General features: G+C 56.8%; 2 protein-coding genes across 14 annotated transcripts; one reads left to right on the forward strand and one right to left on the reverse strand.

The window, feature by feature from the left end:
- Nucleotides 1-243: 243 nt before the first annotated feature.
- EXTL1 (exostosin like glycosyltransferase 1) lies at nt 244-6,495 on the reverse strand. 2 transcript variants are annotated; one of them, XM_048969149.1, is made up of 12 exons: nt 6,072-6,495; nt 4,785-5,960; nt 2,702-2,795; nt 2,526-2,633; nt 2,320-2,439; nt 2,119-2,251; nt 1,924-2,042; nt 1,524-1,619; nt 1,359-1,445; nt 1,025-1,185; nt 784-955; nt 246-706 (listed from the first exon to the last, which is right to left on the reverse strand). In XM_048969149.1, exons 2-12 carry the CDS (start codon nt 5,714-5,716, stop codon nt 524-526), a joined length of 2,205 nt encoding a protein of 734 aa, XP_048825106.1. In that variant the 5' UTR covers nt 5,717-5,960; nt 6,072-6,495; the 3' UTR covers nt 246-523. The 2 variants fall into 2 exon arrangements, with proteins under 2 accessions (XP_048825105.1, XP_048825106.1); XM_048969148.1 differs by having other exon boundaries at nt 244-706; nt 784-1,185.
- Nucleotides 6,496-6,714: 219 nt separating this feature from the next.
- On the forward strand, nt 6,715-17,461 carry PAFAH2 (platelet activating factor acetylhydrolase 2). Of its 12 annotated transcripts, none has more exons than XR_007380992.1 (12): nt 7,669-8,151; nt 8,239-8,344; nt 8,457-8,610; nt 8,812-8,908; nt 9,017-9,085; nt 9,202-9,316; nt 10,076-10,189; nt 10,298-10,389; nt 10,466-10,636; nt 11,113-12,332; nt 13,512-13,586; nt 16,894-17,444. XR_007380992.1 is itself a non-coding variant. In XM_048969014.1 (11 exons), exons 3-11 carry the CDS (start codon nt 8,255-8,257, stop codon nt 11,453-11,455), a joined length of 1,245 nt encoding a protein of 414 aa, XP_048824971.1. In that variant the 5' UTR covers nt 6,718-6,912; nt 8,013-8,151; nt 8,239-8,254; the 3' UTR covers nt 11,456-17,460. The 12 variants fall into 12 exon arrangements, 5 of the variants coding, with proteins under 5 accessions (XP_048824972.1, XP_048824971.1, XP_048824973.1 ...); XR_007380994.1 differs by having other exon boundaries at nt 17,161-17,442; XM_048969014.1 differs by adding an exon at nt 6,718-6,912 and having other exon boundaries at nt 8,013-8,151; nt 11,113-17,460.
- The last annotated feature ends 697 nt before the right edge of the window (nt 17,462-18,158 follow it).

Below are 18,158 nucleotides of genomic sequence, written 5' to 3' on the forward strand. Positions count from 1 at the left end.
GGGGAGCGCTGGGGGGAGAGCGGGATGCGGGAGTGCAGAGGGAGGAGCCCCCGGTCCCGCTGTCCTGTTTGGGGGAGGGAGGACCGGCTCGCACTGCTCTCACCCCTTATCGCTGCTGTGTTTATTTTTGGGAAGCTCAGCCCTCCCGGCCAGCTGCTGGCGGAGTGGGGATGGTGGCAGGAAAGCATCACGGGAACACAGGGACGGGGAGGTGGCCCTGCAGTGTGTGGGGTAGGGATGGCTATGGGGCACCCGCGGCCACAACGCAGCTCCTGATGCTGTGCTGCTGCTCGGGGCTCAAACACGGGAGCACAGCAGTGATTGCTAAGCCCAGAGGTGCTGTGAGAGGTGGCACAGTGCTGTGCCATTGCTGGGTACAGTATGTCAGACTTTGCACCTCCACTGATCTTTATTGTACTGGTAAAACCCAATCAGGAATAAAGCCCCGTGGCTGTGCTTGGTCCAGGAGGGCTGTGCCATGCCCTGCGAGGTCTGTGCAGGGGTTTGGGCTGCACAGCTGAGCTCAGGGCTTCTCCAAGTAGCGATATTTCTTGCGCAGGACGGAGACCTGGTCCTTGAAGAGCACTGGGTCGAGGCGCAGCTGGGAGGACACGAGGGGCATGGAGCCAAACCAGTCCACCAGCTGGTTGAGGCAATCCTGCTGCTGGGAGAAACGCCGGGTGCTGCCTGCCGCCGTGTCCTTCACCTGGGCAGGAGGAGAATGAAGGGTGAAGGGTTGTGCCCGCAGCTGGGGTGTCTCTGAAGCCCAGGATGCCATCCTACCGGCTGAGTTGCAGCTTCTTTGTGCTGTTTCCACTGCGTGACCTTGATGGGAGGCAGCTTGGTGACAGCAGCCACCAGCAGGTTCATAAGGATGTCCTCACAGGCGGTCAGTCTGTCCACCAGCTCCCGCAGCCCCACGGGGAGGTACTCCGTGAAGAGGCTGTGGTAATACCTGTGAAGAATGAGGAGGGCAGGCTTCAGCCTCACAGCCCCACAGGGCCCTCCCCATCCACCCAGGTACCTGTGATAGAAGGCGGCGGTGGTGAGGACGATGGAGAGCTTGTTGGTCCACCTGGAGGTGTAGCCCCAGCGCTTCTGCTCGGGGTCCCAGAAGTGGCTCCATGCAGAGAAGCCCACGATGCGTTCAGGGAAGCTGCGCCACACCACAAAGGCAAAATCCACCTGCAAAGGGCAGGGGATGGCATAGTCTCAACCCACAGGGACTTGTGAGAGGAGGCTGATGGCCGCCCCATTGCCTGTCCCTGAGCTTTGGGATATGGGGACAGCACTCCCTGCCAGCTCTGCAGTGACCACCATGCATCCTGCCCAGATCCATGGGGCTGGGAAGTGCTCACCTCGCTGGTAGAGAGGCTGGTGTGCTCATCCAGGCTGAGCACTGCATCTGTCCCAATGGCTGCGTATGGGAAGAAGCGGTCGCTGAGCTGCAGCAGAGGTGGGAGTTCAATATGGGATGTACTATGGGGTGTGTACCCCAGCTCCCTGCATCCTGCTCTGTGTACCTTCGTCCTGCCCTGGATGATGGTGAGAGGCACAGCAGTCTGTGGCCACGTCCCACTTGGAGGCGGTGGCTTCTCGCAGCTCCACAGCACCAGGATCTTTGGGAGGGGGGAAAGGCACAGTGGAGGGGCATTCCCTGGAGTCTGTTATCAGTGTTTGCAAGGCAGCTGAGGCTGAACCCTCCTGGTCCTGCTGTGGGACCATCTCCAGCCCACTCTCCACATAGGGCTGCACCTCTTTCATCCCAAAAACATTACACCAGGATTTGGACCAGCCTCAGAATAAAACCATAAGTGGTCCAGTTGTTGCTGCAAGCAGGGGACATTGAGGGTGACACGATCATTGCCAACCCCCTCCCACCCCAATCCCACCCTGGCCCTTCCCAGCCCCATCCCTCCCCACCTGCGCACAGTACTGGGACCTGGAGACGGCCTGGATGAGCTTGAGGGTGGGCTGGGAGAGGGAACCCAGCGGGGGATCAGCCCGGAGCAGTGCTGTGAACTTGTCAGAAGGGCCAGAGCCTGCAATGTGGGGGAAAAGGAGAGGTGTGGCAGCAGGCATTGGGCACACAGAGCATGTTGTGGCACAGGGTCCTACCGTGCTGCAGGTAGTAGAAGGGAAAGTCCCCGAGGTGCGTGGAGAAGTCAGGCAGTGCCAGCAGCCCCCCAGGCAGTGAGTTCCAGAGGATGCGGGATCGCGAGCGGTGCGGGAGCAGCCGATCCCGAATGATCTGTGTGAGGACATCAGCACACCGAGGTGGTCCTGGTAGCCGGGGGGGCTTTTTGGGGCCAGGCTCACCTCCAGTGTGGTGTGCACGATCTTGTCGACAGAGGAAAAGTATGCGTCCCACAGGAACTGAGTCTGCTGTTGGAATGCCAGCACGCGCTCTGGGCGGATGCAGCGGACGGCAGAGGGGATCTGCAGGATGGGAGGGATGGGGTTCTCATCTCAGACCCCAAATCAGGTCAACCCCTGGTGCTGGACATGGGGCAGCACCACAGTACCTGCAGGAGCAGTCGCTCACTGCCCACCACGGCTGCTTTGCCCCAGTCGATGGCCTCAGAGAAGGGCAGCTCCCAGCCGTCGCTCAGCAGCACTGGGATGCAGGCGGCCTGCGCAGGACCCCATGAGCACAGGGACACCGGGGATGATCCCTCATGCTCTCGCAGCCCCCTGGTACCTGCAGTGCCTCCAGGAAGCGGAAGGAGCCCAGACGCCGGCCTCGGGGCACGATGCAGAAGGTGGAGTTGTGCAGCAGCTCCTGGTAGTCGAACCTGGCAGGGGAAGGGGAGTCAAGCGTGGGCTCAGCACCATCCGCTCCCCAGCAATGAAGCACAGTGCACAGTCAGCACCCAAATCCCCGAGCCCCAAAACTGCATTGAGTCCTGGCACTGCTCAGGGGGGGCTGCAGGCAGTGCATCCCCCTGGCTGTGAAAGCCCCTTCTGTGCTGTTGCAGGGAAAGGCATTCACAGAGCCCTGCGACCGCATCGGAAAAGCCAATATTGACGTTTGGGTGGGACAGACCCTGTCTGTTCCTGCACATAAAGAGGATGGGTCCTGGGTGGGATGGGGGGGATTGCGAGGCCAAAGCGATGTGGGATATTGCTGACCCCAAGGGGAAGGTCCCCTGGACCCAGCTGTGGTGAGGATGTGGGGTCAGCACCGGCCACTTCCAGGCTGGGGGAACTGATGGGGTGGCTGTGAGGTAAGGATGAACCCCCCTCTGTGTGCTGCAGCATCCCTGCAGGGAGCCAGCCCAGCGCTGAGGCGTCAGCAACACCAACCTTTAGGAACAAAATGCACCTCCTGAGAACCCATCTGACCAAAAACTCCATGAACACGCTCTGCCTCTGCCACATCCCAGGGATACCCCACCGCCACCTGCCCCACGGGAACGCGATGTGTCCCCAATGGCCGGGCATCCTTCCCTCGCAGGCGGCCGTGGTGGGGAGCCTGGCGCCGGCCGGGCTGCGGGGCCGGCACCTCCCGATAGAAACACTCAGCTCCTGACGCACTGTGGTTTCCGGGCAATCGAGCCGGCAGGGCTTCCTTGTTTTGTTAGGGCCGGGCCGGGTGCCCACCGTGCTCCCTCTGCACGGCCCCTGTGCAGCTCCGGCTGGGCTCGGTGCCACGGGGGACCCGCGGCTGCAGGGAGCCCTCCCCGTGGTGGCGGTAGCAGGGCAGGACCGTGGCATGGCCACAACTGCCCTTTATCCAGTACAGAACGGGTTTGTTCTGGAGTGAGGGGGGCGATGCAGCCCTGAACAAGGCTGGCTTCTTCTCCTGTGGTTCAGTGGCAGGGCTGCTTCCCTGTGTCCCCAAGCAAACAGGGACATCTCCAAACCTCAGAGCGCCCTGTCCCTGGTGTGCTGTCCCCACTGCCCCTTTGCCACTGTCCCACCTGGGGACATCTGCACACATTCTTGGCTGGGTGTGATGGAGATGCTGATGCCTTTCTACCCAGGTGTCCCACAGGGACAAGTGGGACAAGACACATGGTCACAAGGAGGACACAGCCATGTGCCACGTGCTCACCATCAGTCTGCTCTCTAAAGCTGTCCTGGGCAAGGTGTAAATCCCCGTGTATCACAAACAGCATTAGAGGATTACCTGGGTTGGGTGGAAGGGGGATTTCCCACCCCATAGTGCAGGACTGACCTTGGGTCCCATCCCACTGGCCCACCACATGTCCCACTGCCCCGTCCCCAAGAAGGCCCCACCATGAGGGCTGATCCTCCTGAGCCTCCCTGAAGCCCTGGCTAATCCAAGTGCCCGCAGCCCTGGCTCCACTTTTACCTCCCAGCACCTCCTAAGATACTTTGAGGATATTTCCCATCAGTTCTCGTGTGGCCATGAGCTGTTCCAAAGCTGCAGGCAAGGAGCCCACACTGTGATGTCCACACCAGGATGCCCAAGCACCCATTGGTTTTATGGGACTTGGAGCTGAGCTGGGCTGGGGGGAAGTTTCAGGCTCATCTCCAAAATAAACATTTATGTTAGGGGAGGACAGCAGAGGGGAGTAGAAAAGCATCATTCATCGGTGTTAGGAAAAAGAGAAATCGTATTAGGAGCAGCAGTGGCGACTGCAGATCAGAACTGCTCTCACCAGATTGCTCCAACTTTAATACAGAATGGATCAGCCTCAAACCACCACCACCTTACAAGACGGAAATGAAACCAGGAGAGCCTCAGACTGTCCCCATTCCCTGTGCACACCTACAGAGCCTCTCCCCCCGCCTGGCCCCAGCCCCATCCCACTCACTTTTCATAGTCCACGTTGTCCTGGTCGCAGCGCGTGTCCTTGTGCCTCTCCCAGTCCTTGCCATGCCTGCAGGTGGTGAGCGACACGATGTCCCTCCCATTGTGGATGTGGTGCAGAGCATTCCTGGTGCCAGAGCCGATCCCGGTCAGGTAACGTTTCCCCTTGAACACCAGCAAATATTTCTTTTTTGGGGGCACCGAGTTGTGGTGCAGCCACCCGCTCTGCCCGCCGCGCTGCGGATGCTCCCTGGGGAAAAGGGGGATGGAGACATCAAAACCGGGCCTGAAGTTCTTGCTGTGGAAGCTGGCCTTGGCCAGCATGGCGTGGCCGATGTCAAAACCCAGCTCCTCAGTGTAGTTGGGCCAAGTGCCCGCATACAGGTTGAAGATGAGGTGGTTGCGGCCGCTGTTCCACAAGGGGAAGGAGCGGATCCTCTGCTCCACGCTGCGGATGTAGTGAGCAGAGAGGGGGTCGCGGTCCAACGTGTCGATGCTCAGCACGAAGAGACAGGCTTCCTCAGGACGTGGGGTGTAGTAACGCGAGCTCTCGATGGAGGTGAGGATCTTGCTGTAGCTCTCTGACATGGGCTCACCGTGCTCCCGCGGGTACGTGAACACCTTGAAGCCATTCTGGCAGCGGGAGGCGTCGAAGCAGCTCTCCATGCGGCACCGGCTGCCCTGGGATGTGCTCAGCTGTGCCGCCCGCAGGGCTCGGGGTGAGGGCTGCGCCGTGTCTCCGCTGCCCTGCAGCTCCGTGGGCTCCGCAAAGCTGTGCAGGAGGGCACGATCCGCCCAGCGGGGCCAACTCCTGCGGGCTGCGACGTTCCTCCTGGGAAAGAAAGCAAAACGACGCAGCTGCTCTCTTCCAAAGAAGAAAAGCAGAAGCCAAGAGGCGAGGAAAGTCAGGAAAATGTATTTCTTCCTGGTCTGCATAGGTTCACGAGCTTCTCATCAGGCTCGGACGGGTACTGCGGTCCGGTGGAAAGAACGGTGTCCCCGACCCCAGGCGGAGCGGCTCCTGACGCTCACTGCCCCGCAGTGTGGGGATGGGGGACCCCGCGATCCTCCTTTTGTGGGTTTCCCACTGCCTCCCCTCCAGCGCAGCGTTCCCTTCTCTCCCGGGCTCGGTGCAGCGACGGTCACATTTCCCTCTGCCGTCTGGCCCAGCTTCAAATCCCTAGGGAGGGAGCGAGGTCGCATGATCGCTTCCCTTCCAAGCGGGTCAATCCCGGCGAGACTCCCCCCGCAGCCTCCGGGAGACAACCCCGGCTCACCGCCGCTCCCGTACCTCAGCTGCTCCTCCGCCGTCCCGGCGCCGGTGCCCGCTCTCGGTCGATGCTGCTCGCGGGATCCGGCCGTGCCGCAGCCCCGGCTCCACATCCCTGACGCGGCCGCACGACGGGGGCCCCGCGCTGCCTTAACGCCGCCGTGGGACGGCTGTGGGGCGGTCCCCGCACTCCATCGGCCCCGCTCCCCGGAGGGGGTCCCGCCGCGTTCCGCCGCTCATTGCGTCGGGGGCACCCCCCCTTCCCAGCGCCTTGTTGTGCCTCCTGGGGGTGTCACTGTCCTCGGCAGTGTCCCCCTGCTGTCACTTCATCAGTTGGGCTGCCCGTCCGTCTTCCTCCCAACAAACAGCCACCGCCGCGCTGTTTGTGCCCCTCCGGGCTGCTGACACCCCGAGTCAAGCTGCGTGTCCCCCCTCAGGCTGTTTCCTCCCCCCCCACGCTGTCTGTCCCCCCTGCAAGCTCTGTCCCTCTCTCCCCCCGGTGCCGTCCCCGTGTCCCTTCACTTGCTCTTGTTCCCCCCTCCCGAGCTGTCACTTCCCCCGTTGTCCCCCCCCCAGCCGCATCTGTCACTCGGCCTCCCGCTCCCCCCGCCACCGAGTCCCCGCCCCCGCTCTCCCATTGGCTGTCCGAGCCCAAGTGGGCGTGGCCCGCGGCACCAAAAAGGCGCGCCCCGGAGATATCGCGGCGCGCCCACGTGGCCGTGGGGGTTCCCCCGTCCCGGCGGGGTCTGTGTGAGGGTCCCGGAGCCCATTCGGTGTGTATCCGTGCCCTCACCCAGCCCCGCAGTGCTGCCATCACCGCGTCCCACGTGGGAGTGGGGCACCCTCGTCCCGCCTACCGGAGGTGAGCCCCGGGGCACGGCGGGCAGGCCGGAGCTCGCAGACCCCACCCCACCCGGCAGCCCAGGCGTTGAAACCGAGCCGTGGGTGTAACAACGCGGCCGGCCTCAGCCCGCGGGGACGCGGGGCGGGAAGCGGAGCGGTTGGCATGCAGCGGGAGTGGCACCGCCACAGCCCTACCGGGCCCACACCTGCCTCAGTTTCCCCGGGGTGGAGCAGCGCGTGGGTTGCGTGCATAGGAAATTGTCAGGGATTATTATTATTATTTTTAAACCAAATCTTTGGCGATTTGCCCGGCTCAGGGGACAGCTCGGCCCCGCTGGGATTTAATCCCCCGCCGCCGTGGATTATCGGGGGCGCGGGGCTGCGAAAGCGGTTTAAATTAAAGACGGGGAACGTGGGGACGGGGGGAGGGCGTGGGGGCAGGCGGAGCCCAGCAGCGCCACGGGGCTTTGGGGAACCGTGATTTGAGCTGGGGACCGTCTTCCGCACTGGGAGGTGCGGTTGCAGCAGTGACACGGGGAGGTGCGCCGTCGGTGCTCGAAGGGGGGGGGGGGTGAAGCTGGGGAGGGCACAGCGGGTAATTGGGAGTTCGAGGAGCTACGTGTTGCGGGGACGCTGAGAGCTGCAGAGTAGACGGGGCGGGGAGCGCTGGGGGCTGAGGCGGGGTGGGTTGGTGGGGGGGTTGCGTGAGGGAGGGGCGGGGAGAGCTGTGGTGCTGTGGGGGATGGTGGGGGCTGTAGTCCGGTTACCCGGTGCGTTCTGGGAGATATAGTCCTCAGTCAAGGAGACGTTGGGAGCTGTAGTTCTCCGTGGGTGCGATACAGAACCGCATCCTCCCGTGTCTCCCGCGGTGTTCGAGGCTGTCCCCGTGTCAGCCCTGCGCCATTCCCTCACTCACAGCTTTATGTGCCACCTCCGGCTCGGCCAAGCCGCCCCTTCTCGTCTTCTACGTTCCCCATCGTGGGATGGGGTCAGCTGTCCGGCCGCGGTGTGAACGTGGGGCGAATTGGGCACGGGATGCGTTTAACAGCCGCGTGTGTCAATGAGGCGAGTCGGGACACGGGGCGAGAAAGCACAGCCGTAACCTCTGATCGGCTGCAGGACTTTGCTCGCTCGGGACAGCCACGTGGCCGGGTACAGGGCAGCGCGGAGCCGGGGCGGCGGCGGGGATACGCTGCGATCCGAGGTGTGTGCGGGGTTCCGTAGGTGCGGAGGGGAGCAGGAGCCTTTTTTCTGGCAGGTATGAGGAGTGACCGCGGTGGAGATTTGGTGACAGGAGAAAGAGGAGGTTTGGGGGGACGGCTGCTGACCGCATCGCTCTGCCTAGGCTCGGCTGCGGTGCCATGGGAGGGGAACAGTCGCTGGCACTGCCCCCGGAGAAGGGACCTCACCGCGTGGGTTGCGCGGACGTCATGGTGGGCCATACGCAGCAGGTATGGGATGGGGGCGGGCGGGGCGGCTGCTGGGTATCGGCAGGGCTGAGTTCCTGAGGACATCTTGCGGCCGCTGCCAGGACGCACCACGTTCCCCGTCCCCTCTGTCCAGCAGGGGCTCTTCTTCCGTCTCTTCTACCCCTGCGTACCCCGGGATGGAGCCGAACGGCCGCTCTGGATCCCTCGCTACGAGTACTGCAGCGGACTGGCTGATGTCAGTGGCCACAGCCGGCGGTGGTGCGCTCCGCTGCTCAGCATCGCCGTCGGTGAGGGGCGGCCCTACCCCCATCCCCACGCAGGCATTCCCGTGTCTTCCACACCTGCTGCTTTCGTGGGCTTAAGGCCAATCCTCCGGGCCCTGGAGTGAAGAGGAGCTGGGGTCGGTGCAGTGGGTCCAAGCAGTGCCTTGCTGCCCATCTCCTCGATTTTTCTTGGGGTGTTTTTTTTTTTTTTTTTGTCCCTCACAGGCTCCTGCAGAGTGCCGCTCAGCTGGAAGGCACCTTTCAAAACCTGCAGCAGTGGGTACCCGTTGATCATCTTCTCACATGGCTTGGGAGCCTTTCGGTAGGGGGGGCTGGGGCTGGGATGGGAACTGGAGTGCTGTGAGGTCCTCGCAGTCCCTCACCAACCCATTGGTGCTCAAGACAGAGGCCTGACCTCATCCCTTCACAGCACTGTGTACTCATCCGTCTGCATGCAGATGGCATCCTGGGGCTTTGTGGTGGCTGCGCTGGAGCACAGGTTGGTGTCACAGTCCTTGCAGCCTCGAGAGGAAACCCCTCCCCAAATACACGGCAGGATGGGGGCCAGGCAAAGGGCTGCCTCACCATGTTCCCCTTTCCTACTTGCTGCTGCAGGGACAGTTCTGCTGCCATGACCTATTTCTGCACGGCAGAGGCTGTCCGGGAGCAGTGGATCCCCCACCAGCAGGTGCCACAGGGACAGAAGGAGTTTTATTTTCGGAACAGTCAGGTAAGGGGGGGGGGATGGGAGGAACTGGGATGGGCAAACCAGGATGGATCACATCCCCACCCTAGGGGATCTACCCTTCCCAAACCTGTACTGTGTTAATACTGGGGCTGAACCTGAGCTTTCTCCTTGTAAACTGAGAAAAACCCACTCCACCCCTTTTGTCTCCTTTTCTGGGGTCTGGGGGCCTGCTGGTGCTCTCCCATTGCTGTCTCTCTGGGATTACCCTGCACAGCTGATAGCAGGAGGGCTTCCTGCTGAGCGAGGTTCTCCACTGCTCCTTTCTGTCTTGTTTAAAAGGGAAGCACGGAGCTGAGATCTGTGGCTCGAAGCCACTTCAGAACATGCAGAGCCTGGAGGTGCTTTTGGCAGTCCTAAATCCCAGCCTGTTATTTTTATGTGTGCTCAGGACTGGGATGTGAGCTGAGGGCAGAGCCTCGGTCTGAAGTGCAGCATCTTCTGGCAGCACTGCTGTGGCTCAGAATGGAGAGTGTTTGAGGGCTTTGGGTTATCTCCAGTGGTCTGTGGTATCAGATTAAGTGAATTAATAATAATAACAAAGAAATGTACTGCATCCCTCGGGGGAGCTGCTGTGGTGCAGCCTCCTGTTTGCTTTTATGCTTGCGGTAATTCAGGGAAATGAGCTGTGTCTGAGTGCTGGGGGTTCAGAGGAGAGCTCTTGGTGGGAGATGTGGGGAAAAGAAGCACCTGTGCAGACCCCCACAGGGTTTGCTCAGCTGATGAGGGCAGCTTGCACTGCAGGTTCATCGCAGAGCAAATGAGTGTGCACGAGCACTTCAGCTCTTCCGGGCCATCAGCAGTGGTAAATCCATCCCCAACATCCTTCCTCAGGGCTTCGACCTCTCTGTGTTGAAGGTACATGGGGCTGCAGGGCTGGCCTGGGTGCTCCTGGCTGGAAGGGTCAGGTCATGTTGTGTGACAAACAGGAAAATGCCTTCATTGTGGTGCACGTCTTTCTTGCAGGACAGCATTGACTTGGCTAAAGCAGCCGTCATGGGCCATTCATTTGGTGGGGTGACAGCTGTGCTGGCCTTAGTGAAGGAATCTGGGTTCAGGTGGGTGGCTCTGGGATGCTTCCCAGGGCTGGGAAGGCCACAAAGGGGCTATGGGCACATGTGCCCATCCCACCAGGTGCGCGGTGGCCCTGGATGCATGGATGTTCCCCCTGGAGAACGTGCTGTACCCTGAGGTGCCCAAGCCCGTGTTCTTCATCAACACCGAGAAGTTCCAGACCCCCGAAAGTGTGGCCAAAATGAAGAGGCTGAGCTCCAGGAACAGCCAGACAAAGATCATAACCATCCTGTGAGTCTGGGGTTGAGGCAGGTGCCTGGTCAAGAGTGGGAGGCTCTTACACACGCTCCCTTCCCTTCCCCAGGGGATCTGTGCACCAGAGCCAGACTGATTTTGCCTTCCTCACTGGGAAGCTCATCCCCCGTGTCTTCAATGCGAGGGGCACCCTCGACCCCCACAAGTGCCTGGACATCACCACCCAGGCGGCTCTGGCCTTCCTGCAGAGGCACCTTGGTATGGCACAGGTGGAATTAAATGGGGCTTGTGAAGGCACGAGGTTGGTTTGATGATCCCCTGTTCTATACGGCCATGAGCTGCCTGGCTGCCATCTTCTGGGCAAGAGTGGCAATGTCCAGAGGACATGGGGAAGCGTTGGTTGGGAAGTCCTTGGGAAAGCTGCTGGTTTGGTCCCTTTCCTGCTCCTCTTATGCATGAAACCAGGGTGATTATTGTTGTAGTAACCCTGAAACCATCTCTGCCCCATGCAGATGTGAGAGAGGAGTTTGCTCGATGGGATCACCTCCTCGAAGGCATTGGGGACTCTGTCATTCCAGAAGCACCTTTCCGCCTCTCCAACCTGTAGCTTGCTGTTGGGATCCAGCTGCTGAGAATTCAGCTGCTCCTTGTCTAAAATGTTTGGGGTCTGCCTCCAAAGGGAAGGAGGACACTTGGGAGAGTGAGGCCTGCAAACTGTGCTTGCAAGATATGGCCACGATGCCCGCCATGCTTCCACGAAGCCCTCTCTGCCTGAGAGCCTGTGGTGGCTGCTGGAGACTGCAGAGCTCAGGGAATAAAACCCCTGGGGTCACAGACTTGAGCTTGCCTTGGTGATAGTGCCCTGCTTGCGTGAATGGGCCCTGTGTGCACTGCAGCAGTGGGGTTGCTGCAGGTTGGGGGGGTTCAAGCAATGATCCAGCACAAGGAAAGATGCAATAAGGGCTCTGAGTATGGAGATGGCAAAGTCTGATCAGGGCACTTTGCAAGTGCAAAGCTGGGGGGAGTTGAGGATCAACTAGGGCACAATCCTAGGTGTAATACCAGAGATGCTGGGACAAGGAGTGCTGTGTAAGGTGGCTCCCACCCTCAGCTGTCCCCAAGCAGAAGCCCGGTGCTTCTGGAGCTGCACTGGTGGTGGTCCTACAGATGTCCCCAGGCTCCCCTGGGCGGTGGGGCTGGGATGCAGCAGGACACGCTGTTCAGCAGCTGCTGCATTGCTGAGTGGTGTCCATCTGCTCCTCCTTTGTCCCCGCTGGGCATGCACATGGTGAGGGCAGTGTCAGCCCAGTGCCACAACTCCTGCATTGCAGGGAGAAGCCATGGGCACGGTTCATAGCATTGCATGCAGCTAGGATGCCCTGGCTTAGGCTGTTGGGAGCTATTCCTCATCTGGTGACAGCAAACCTGGGGGAAAGGGAGGGGAAAGGGAAAAGAATGGGAAGGGAGCAGCATCCTTCCTCTGTTCTCCATCTGTGCCACTGCGATAGCCAAATCCTTTCCTCCTTGTCTCCTTTTAATTGAGGAGGTAAGGATGCTCTGGGGGGGAGATGCAACAGCAGAAGGGCTCATCTTCCTGCAAAGCAAGGACTGGCGTGGACAAAGCTGCAAGACCTCAATTCTTTTAAAGGTTCTGGATACATACTTGTTAACTGATTTATACCCTCTCCGGTGCTGGGAGCATACTGGAGCATCATGCAGCGTTGGGACCAAGGTATTGAGGGTGAGGAGGAGACACTTGAGGTCACTGCCTGCAGAGCCCATTGGGGGAACACACCTCTGTGTCCTACCTAACAGTGAGAGACAGTGACTGGTGCAGAAATCAAGTCCCATCTTCCTCCCAGAATTAGCACTGCTGTGATGTGCTCTGACATTGCAGGGAGTGGCTCAGCTCCGCGTGGCTGAGGGAGGCTATAAATTCTGCACGAGCCTTATGTAAAGGCTCAGGGAGGAGGGGGGGGATGACTGTGGTTGGAGGGCAACTTCAATATGTTAACCCTTCGGTGTGTTGAAAGCTGCTCGTTTCCACCTCCAGTGCCAGCCTTAGGCTCAGTGCTGCTGCTTCCAAACCCAGCCCAGATTCCCCCCACTGGGCATCCTCCAGGCTGGAGTGTGGCATGGGGACAGGAATGGAGGATGCCAGGAGCAGCGTGTGCACAAGCAGTGACACAAATCCCCAAGTGTAGCACAGGGCGGTGCTGCTCACCCTGCTGCTGGATCGATGCACTGTGTTGCTGGACCTGGATGGAAGGCTTTTTTGGGGGGGGTGGTGGGGGGGCAGGAAGCAGCAGTTAAGGGTTACCATGATCTGGGAGCTGCTCTAGCACCCAACTGCTTATCAGCTCTCGGTCACCCTGTCCTTACATGTGGGGGGTTTGTGTCTATTGGGTCCCACTGGGGGGCTTTGCTGCTCAATGGGAGATCAACCCTCGTTGGGAGGGACTTGCTTCAAGCTGAGCTCTGCACTGTGCCTGCTCTGCTTCCATATTCCGACTGGTGGTTTATAAATAAATAAATAGCCCAACAGCTGCCCGTTTATATTCCTCTCACAGCTGTGCTTGCAGCGTGGCCAGGGTGTGAATGGGTGCATTCCTCTATCGCAGTGCAAGCTCTGCTTTCTGAAAGCTGCTGTTCCCAGGGTTGGGGCTGAGATCGGGCAGCACAAACACAGCAGGCTCAGGGCTCTCCATGCATCCCTCCCTACCCACACACAGACACCCCAGCCCAGCAATAAGCACTGCTGCTCGAAAGCCAGCTTTGTTCCATCGAAGCTTGCAGCTTGATTTAATTAATTAATGCAAATTGAGACTTGTGTTAAAGCCTCCTTTTAATTACCGTAACATCTAGTGGAGCGTGATTCTTTTTTCTTCCCTTTTGCTTGTGTTTGTTAAAGGAATAGCAAAGCCTGGATGTGCAGCACCCAGCCCACTTCCCAGCCAGCTCCTCTCTCCTCGCAGCCCTTTAATCGGTGAGTACACGCGGCTCTTCACCTTGCTCTGTTCTTTCCCTTGGCAAATCAAATCTTTACTCCGGGTGAAGTTCAAAGGAAAAATCAACTTCCTTTATGACAGAAGCGAGTTGTTGTCATCGCTTCCAGGCTACCTGGAGGGAAAAACAGGTACTTTTTTTTTTGTCAGTTTTCACTCTGAAGCCCCATTGCAGCTGCAGCGATGCTCTGCTGGCCCTGGATGGGACAAGAGATGCTCCCTGAATAACAGAAAAAAGAAAAAGAGGATGCAGGGAAACCGAGGCACTGGAGGAGGAAAAGGGCTGCGTGAGGTCTCTCTAGTTTCAGGCTGTACAAAACACGGTAGAGGGATCATTTGGGGTCATTTCCCCTGAGTGTAGGAAGCACAGGCTGAGCTCAGACCCTGTGGGATGTGAACCACAGGTGCTCCATCAGCCCCATCCTGGCTGACACGGGGGCCTCAGGATGCCTTTGTCTCCTCAAGTCCATAGCAGCTCTCTAACAACATCCAGCACCCAAGGCCTGGGTTGGGTTTCTGGTTGTATTTAATTAAATGAAGCACTTAGGTTAGCAGTCACAACGTAGGCATGTCTCTCTGGGTATTGATTTTAGAGTACAGCAGCAGTTGGGTTTATTGCATAAAAGACAGCGATGGGTTTTCAGCCGGCAAGGCTGCCTTTGTTTGCCTGCTCTCACAGCTGTAGTGGATGTGCCTGGTCTTTTTCTTTTAATATATGTATTGATTGATTAGGAGTTCAAATTAGTGGGGGGGGGAAAAAGGAATCAGACAGCACTGAGCAAATGTTAAGTGCAGGTATTGTTTCCATACTGAGTGATTCCAGGCAGCACACAGAGCCAGGGGGATGGAGTGGGAATTAACCCGTTTTGAAGCCAAATTATTGATGGAGATGGGAGAGAATTGCTGATTGTCCTGAAGGGAACTTGGGGCTGAAAGCAGCTCATGGCTGGACTGCAGTGTGGAAAGATGCTTTAAAAGTGTGTGTGTGTATATATATTCAAATGCACACGTGTATGTGTATGTATATATATGTATTTGGCTCACAAAACAGACAGAAATGGTTTGTGTCCATGGTGTCTGACACAGATCTCATCCACGTACAGCACTGTGGTTCTGTGTGGGGTGACATTTCCTTACAGTGCCCATTCAGAGGAAGGCACTGTAGGATTTTCCCAGGCAGCAGATTTCTGCAAGAAATCCATCCCTATAGGGCTCTGCATTGATTCTGTAATTGAATCTGCTTTGATAGCAAGCAGCCCGAAGCTCTGCATTGAGTGTTATTGCAGAGTTTGTTCCTAGTGAAAGCAGGCTCACTCTGGGGTTGCTACCAGCTCACCCACCTCATCTATTTGACACAGGGGAAGTCGTGCTCCTTTAAGAGGATTTCCATCCCTGAACTCCTCCCATCACAACACTTCCAAGCTACATTCTGTCGTGAAAGGGTGGGAGTATTTTTAACCATATCTCACCAGGGAAGTATTAATAGCACAATGGGCTTGCTGAGATGCTGAGAGAGCTGAAACCGTCGTTTAAATGCAAGGAACTAATTAGGAACCAGGGAATAATTAGTGCTATCCCCAGCTTTTCTTTCCCTCACTTCATTTGGAAAGAGCGAAAGCAAATGTCTTTACTGGAATCTTCCATCTCTACTGGATTTTTTTAATGACTTCTTATGTACCTCTCTTCCACCTGGTTGTTGAAAACACGTTGTCTCCTTTGCTCTATCCCACCTGCAGTGACTGACTGTCACTTCTGAAATGTAATTAGTGCCTCTCACGTTGGCTCACGCGCACAAAAACCAGCATAAAGCCTGCCAGAGGGCTTCTCAGCAGCCCCTCTCCATGGCTCTCCCTCCCTCAGCACTGGGCTGTGCGCAGGCGTCCTCAAATAGCAAAGTTCTCAGTGCTCCATATGGGAAACACAGATATGTGTGCTGGGAGCAGAAGGAGGAAAGCTGAGATGTAAGGATGAAAGGATGCTGAGAGTAAGGAGAGCGGAGCAAGGAGAGGAGACCCCCGGGACAGCTTTCACTGCACACAGACCCCTTCTATCAGGCAGTTCTCAGCACTGCTGGTGTCATGGAGGAATCCACCAACCCTGGAATGTTACCCAGTGTGAAGTCTCTGCTTTCTATTAACAGCTGGGTCCTTTCCCTCACTTTTGCCTCTCCCCAGCCGCCTCACCTGATTGCCAGAATCTCGAGGAACTCAGCTGTTGTGCTTTTTTTCTTGCCCAGCCCCATCACTCGCTGCGCCCTTCCAAGTGGGAGAGGGGAGGGAATTGAATGAAGCAAGTTCCAGTGAGTTTCCCAAAAAGCAAACCTGCGACAGAATTCAGGTGCCTTGTCTGATTGGAAAAAAAGTCCAATAGTTTCCAGCAGCACATGGGGAAGAGCAAAGGGGCTTGCTGGAGGTTAGTGCAAAGGCTGGGAAACAGGGAAAGGGGAAACCTTGCAGCCTTTCTCTACCCCTGAGCACAAGTTTCTTTTATTGCTGTCTCCTCTCACAGGCTCTGATTGGCTTGGATCAAGCAGAGCATTGGATTTCTAGCTTTAGGACGTGCTTTACTCATGCAGTGACCATTGCTAGTCTCAGAAAGTACTTGCTGCTGATAGCACTTACAAAGGTGCTTTGAAACATTCTCCAACTAACATATAGGATGTCAGCCTGTCCACCACGTGTGCTTAAGCGTGGCACTTCAATGCTCACAAAGCACATTTTCTCACTGGAGATTAAATATTTTTGCAAGTTAAAAGAGCTGCCATGGGCTGAGTTGTCACCTAATTATGTCAGTCTCTTTGTGGAGTATTTTGATAATCACATCAGAGGGGGCTCTTTAATCTTCGTGCTACATCTAATCACGTCACGTCCCACATTTACACGTACAGGGAGCTCTCTGGATGAGCCCTTGGCTTTGCTGTTGCTCTGAGAGCAGAATGCAGTGGTGGAAGGAGTCTGAGTGCTCCGTGCTCTTTTTAAACTGGAATTCTAACAAACAGCTCTTATTGGTGGTGAGGAGCCTGGGAGATGAACAGGACTGCAGCCGCAGAATGCTGAGGCTTTATGGGAGAAGAATCTGCTTAGAATCCCAGTCAAAGCGTTGATAAACACAAATCAAATGTAATAAAAGCTTTTCACATCCTTCGTTCTCGCAGAGATTTGACAAAAATAAATTCCACATAAACAAGCGGGTTCCAAAAATAAAAGCAGTCTTGCAATGAGGCCAAAAATGAGATCGTCTCCGTGCTCCTCCAGCTGCTAAGAGCTGTTACTCCTCTTTGTATTGCAGCAGTGCTTGGAGATTTTGGCTTCAATTGGAATGGGTGGTGGGTGGCAGGTGTCACAAAGAGGTTGCTGAAGTCTGCCTAACTGACCTGGGCTGCAAAATGTCAGGGCTGAGAGCGGATCCCAATTCTGACTCCCACTGTGTTGCCTCTTAGGTATGCAAGTTCTTAGCTGAATTAAATGGTTTTGGCTGCAAAGCTGATCTACAAAGGAAGGTAAGTTACAATCAGGTCTTTTTTCCTTTCTCTTTTGGTTTTTTTGTCCCTGCGAGGAGCCCACGAGATAAGATGGAAAGCTCAGAAAACAGCTCTTGCGTGACATGTGGTTGTATCCCAGCCTGCAGCCCTTCTTCAAAAGCAACAAAGCAGTACTTCATCATCGTCTCTCCAGGGAGGAGCAGTGACTAATGGCAGTAAGGCAGGTACTGAAGGAGAAGCCCAACACCCAGGAAGCTTTACTTCCTTTGGGAAATCCTGAGATCATCCCAGGATAAGCTCGTTAATTGTACTGAAAAGCATTAATATTAAAGCATCCAACACTGATCTGTGTGAATAATAGCAAATGATAAAGCAAAACACAAGCTGATGTCATTATTACTTGGCTTCTTTGTCTTCCAGCAGCATTTGGTGCAATTTAATCCAAGCATTTGAGATATTTCACACAAAACAAGCATGTTGTGTGTGACACTGATGGATGTACAGCTGCTATTGAGCCAGGAACCCTGTGTGTGTACCAGGCATGATCCCAAATGGCCAGGCAGACAAACCATGTGGGACCTGGGATCCCTGCCACCCTCCAAAAGGCCCAACGGTGCTGCTGGAAAATGGCTCTTCCATTCACTCCAGCAGAAACCTCTCCCAGTTCCAGCAGCCAGGCGGCTGGATGTGGTTTCCATGGAAATAGACATCAGATCAGTAAAAAAAAGCAGGGCAAGTGTTTAAAATAATCTCTGTTTTGAAAGCTTTGTACATTTCTGTCACAATATTAACCTTCCTGAAGGTAGGGTGGTTGTTTTTTTGGTGCAAAATCCTCAAGACTATGCACGAGAAGGGCGGATCCCTCAGAAAACTCTTTCTTTTGGTGTTTTGGGTACAAAGACTGCTGTGCTGGGTTGCATTGTAGCAGATTGGTGTTTTTCTCCGGCCATCTGCTTCTTAGTGGCTGCTGGTGTTGGCTGAAGTGACTGCAGCATGGCCAGGCCATAGGAATCGCACACTGGTCATTGTACAGCGTGTACAAAAAGACACATTGGTGAGCAAAGCACTTATC

This window comes from Lagopus muta, chromosome 23 (genome assembly GCF_023343835.1).
Source record: "Lagopus muta isolate bLagMut1 chromosome 23, bLagMut1 primary, whole genome shotgun sequence".
Taxonomy (NCBI): Eukaryota; Metazoa; Chordata; class Aves; order Galliformes; family Phasianidae; genus Lagopus; species Lagopus muta.

Coding starts and splice junctions, on each gene's coding strand:
- EXTL1 (XM_048969148.1), bottom strand. CDS start 5,716: ATGCAGACCAGGAAGAAATACATTTTCCTGACTTTCCTCGCCTCTTGG. Junction 2,440..2,525: donor GTGAGCGACTGCTCCTGCAG/GTACTGTGGTGC, acceptor CCCATCCTGCAG/ATCCCCTCTGCCGTCCGCTG. Junction 1,186..1,358: donor CCAGCCTCTCTACCAGCGAG/GTGAGCACTTCC, acceptor TGCCCTTTGCAG/GTGGATTTTGCCTTTGTGGT.
- PAFAH2 (XM_048969015.1), top strand. CDS start 8,255: ATGGGAGGGGAACAGTCGCTGGCACTGCCCCCGGAGAAGGGACCTCAC. Junction 9,086..9,201: donor GTGGCTGCGCTGGAGCACAG/GTTGGTGTCACA, acceptor TTGCTGCTGCAG/GGACAGTTCTGCTGCCATGA. Junction 10,190..10,297: donor TCGACCTCTCTGTGTTGAAG/GTACATGGGGCT, acceptor TCTTTCTTGCAG/GACAGCATTGACTTGGCTAA.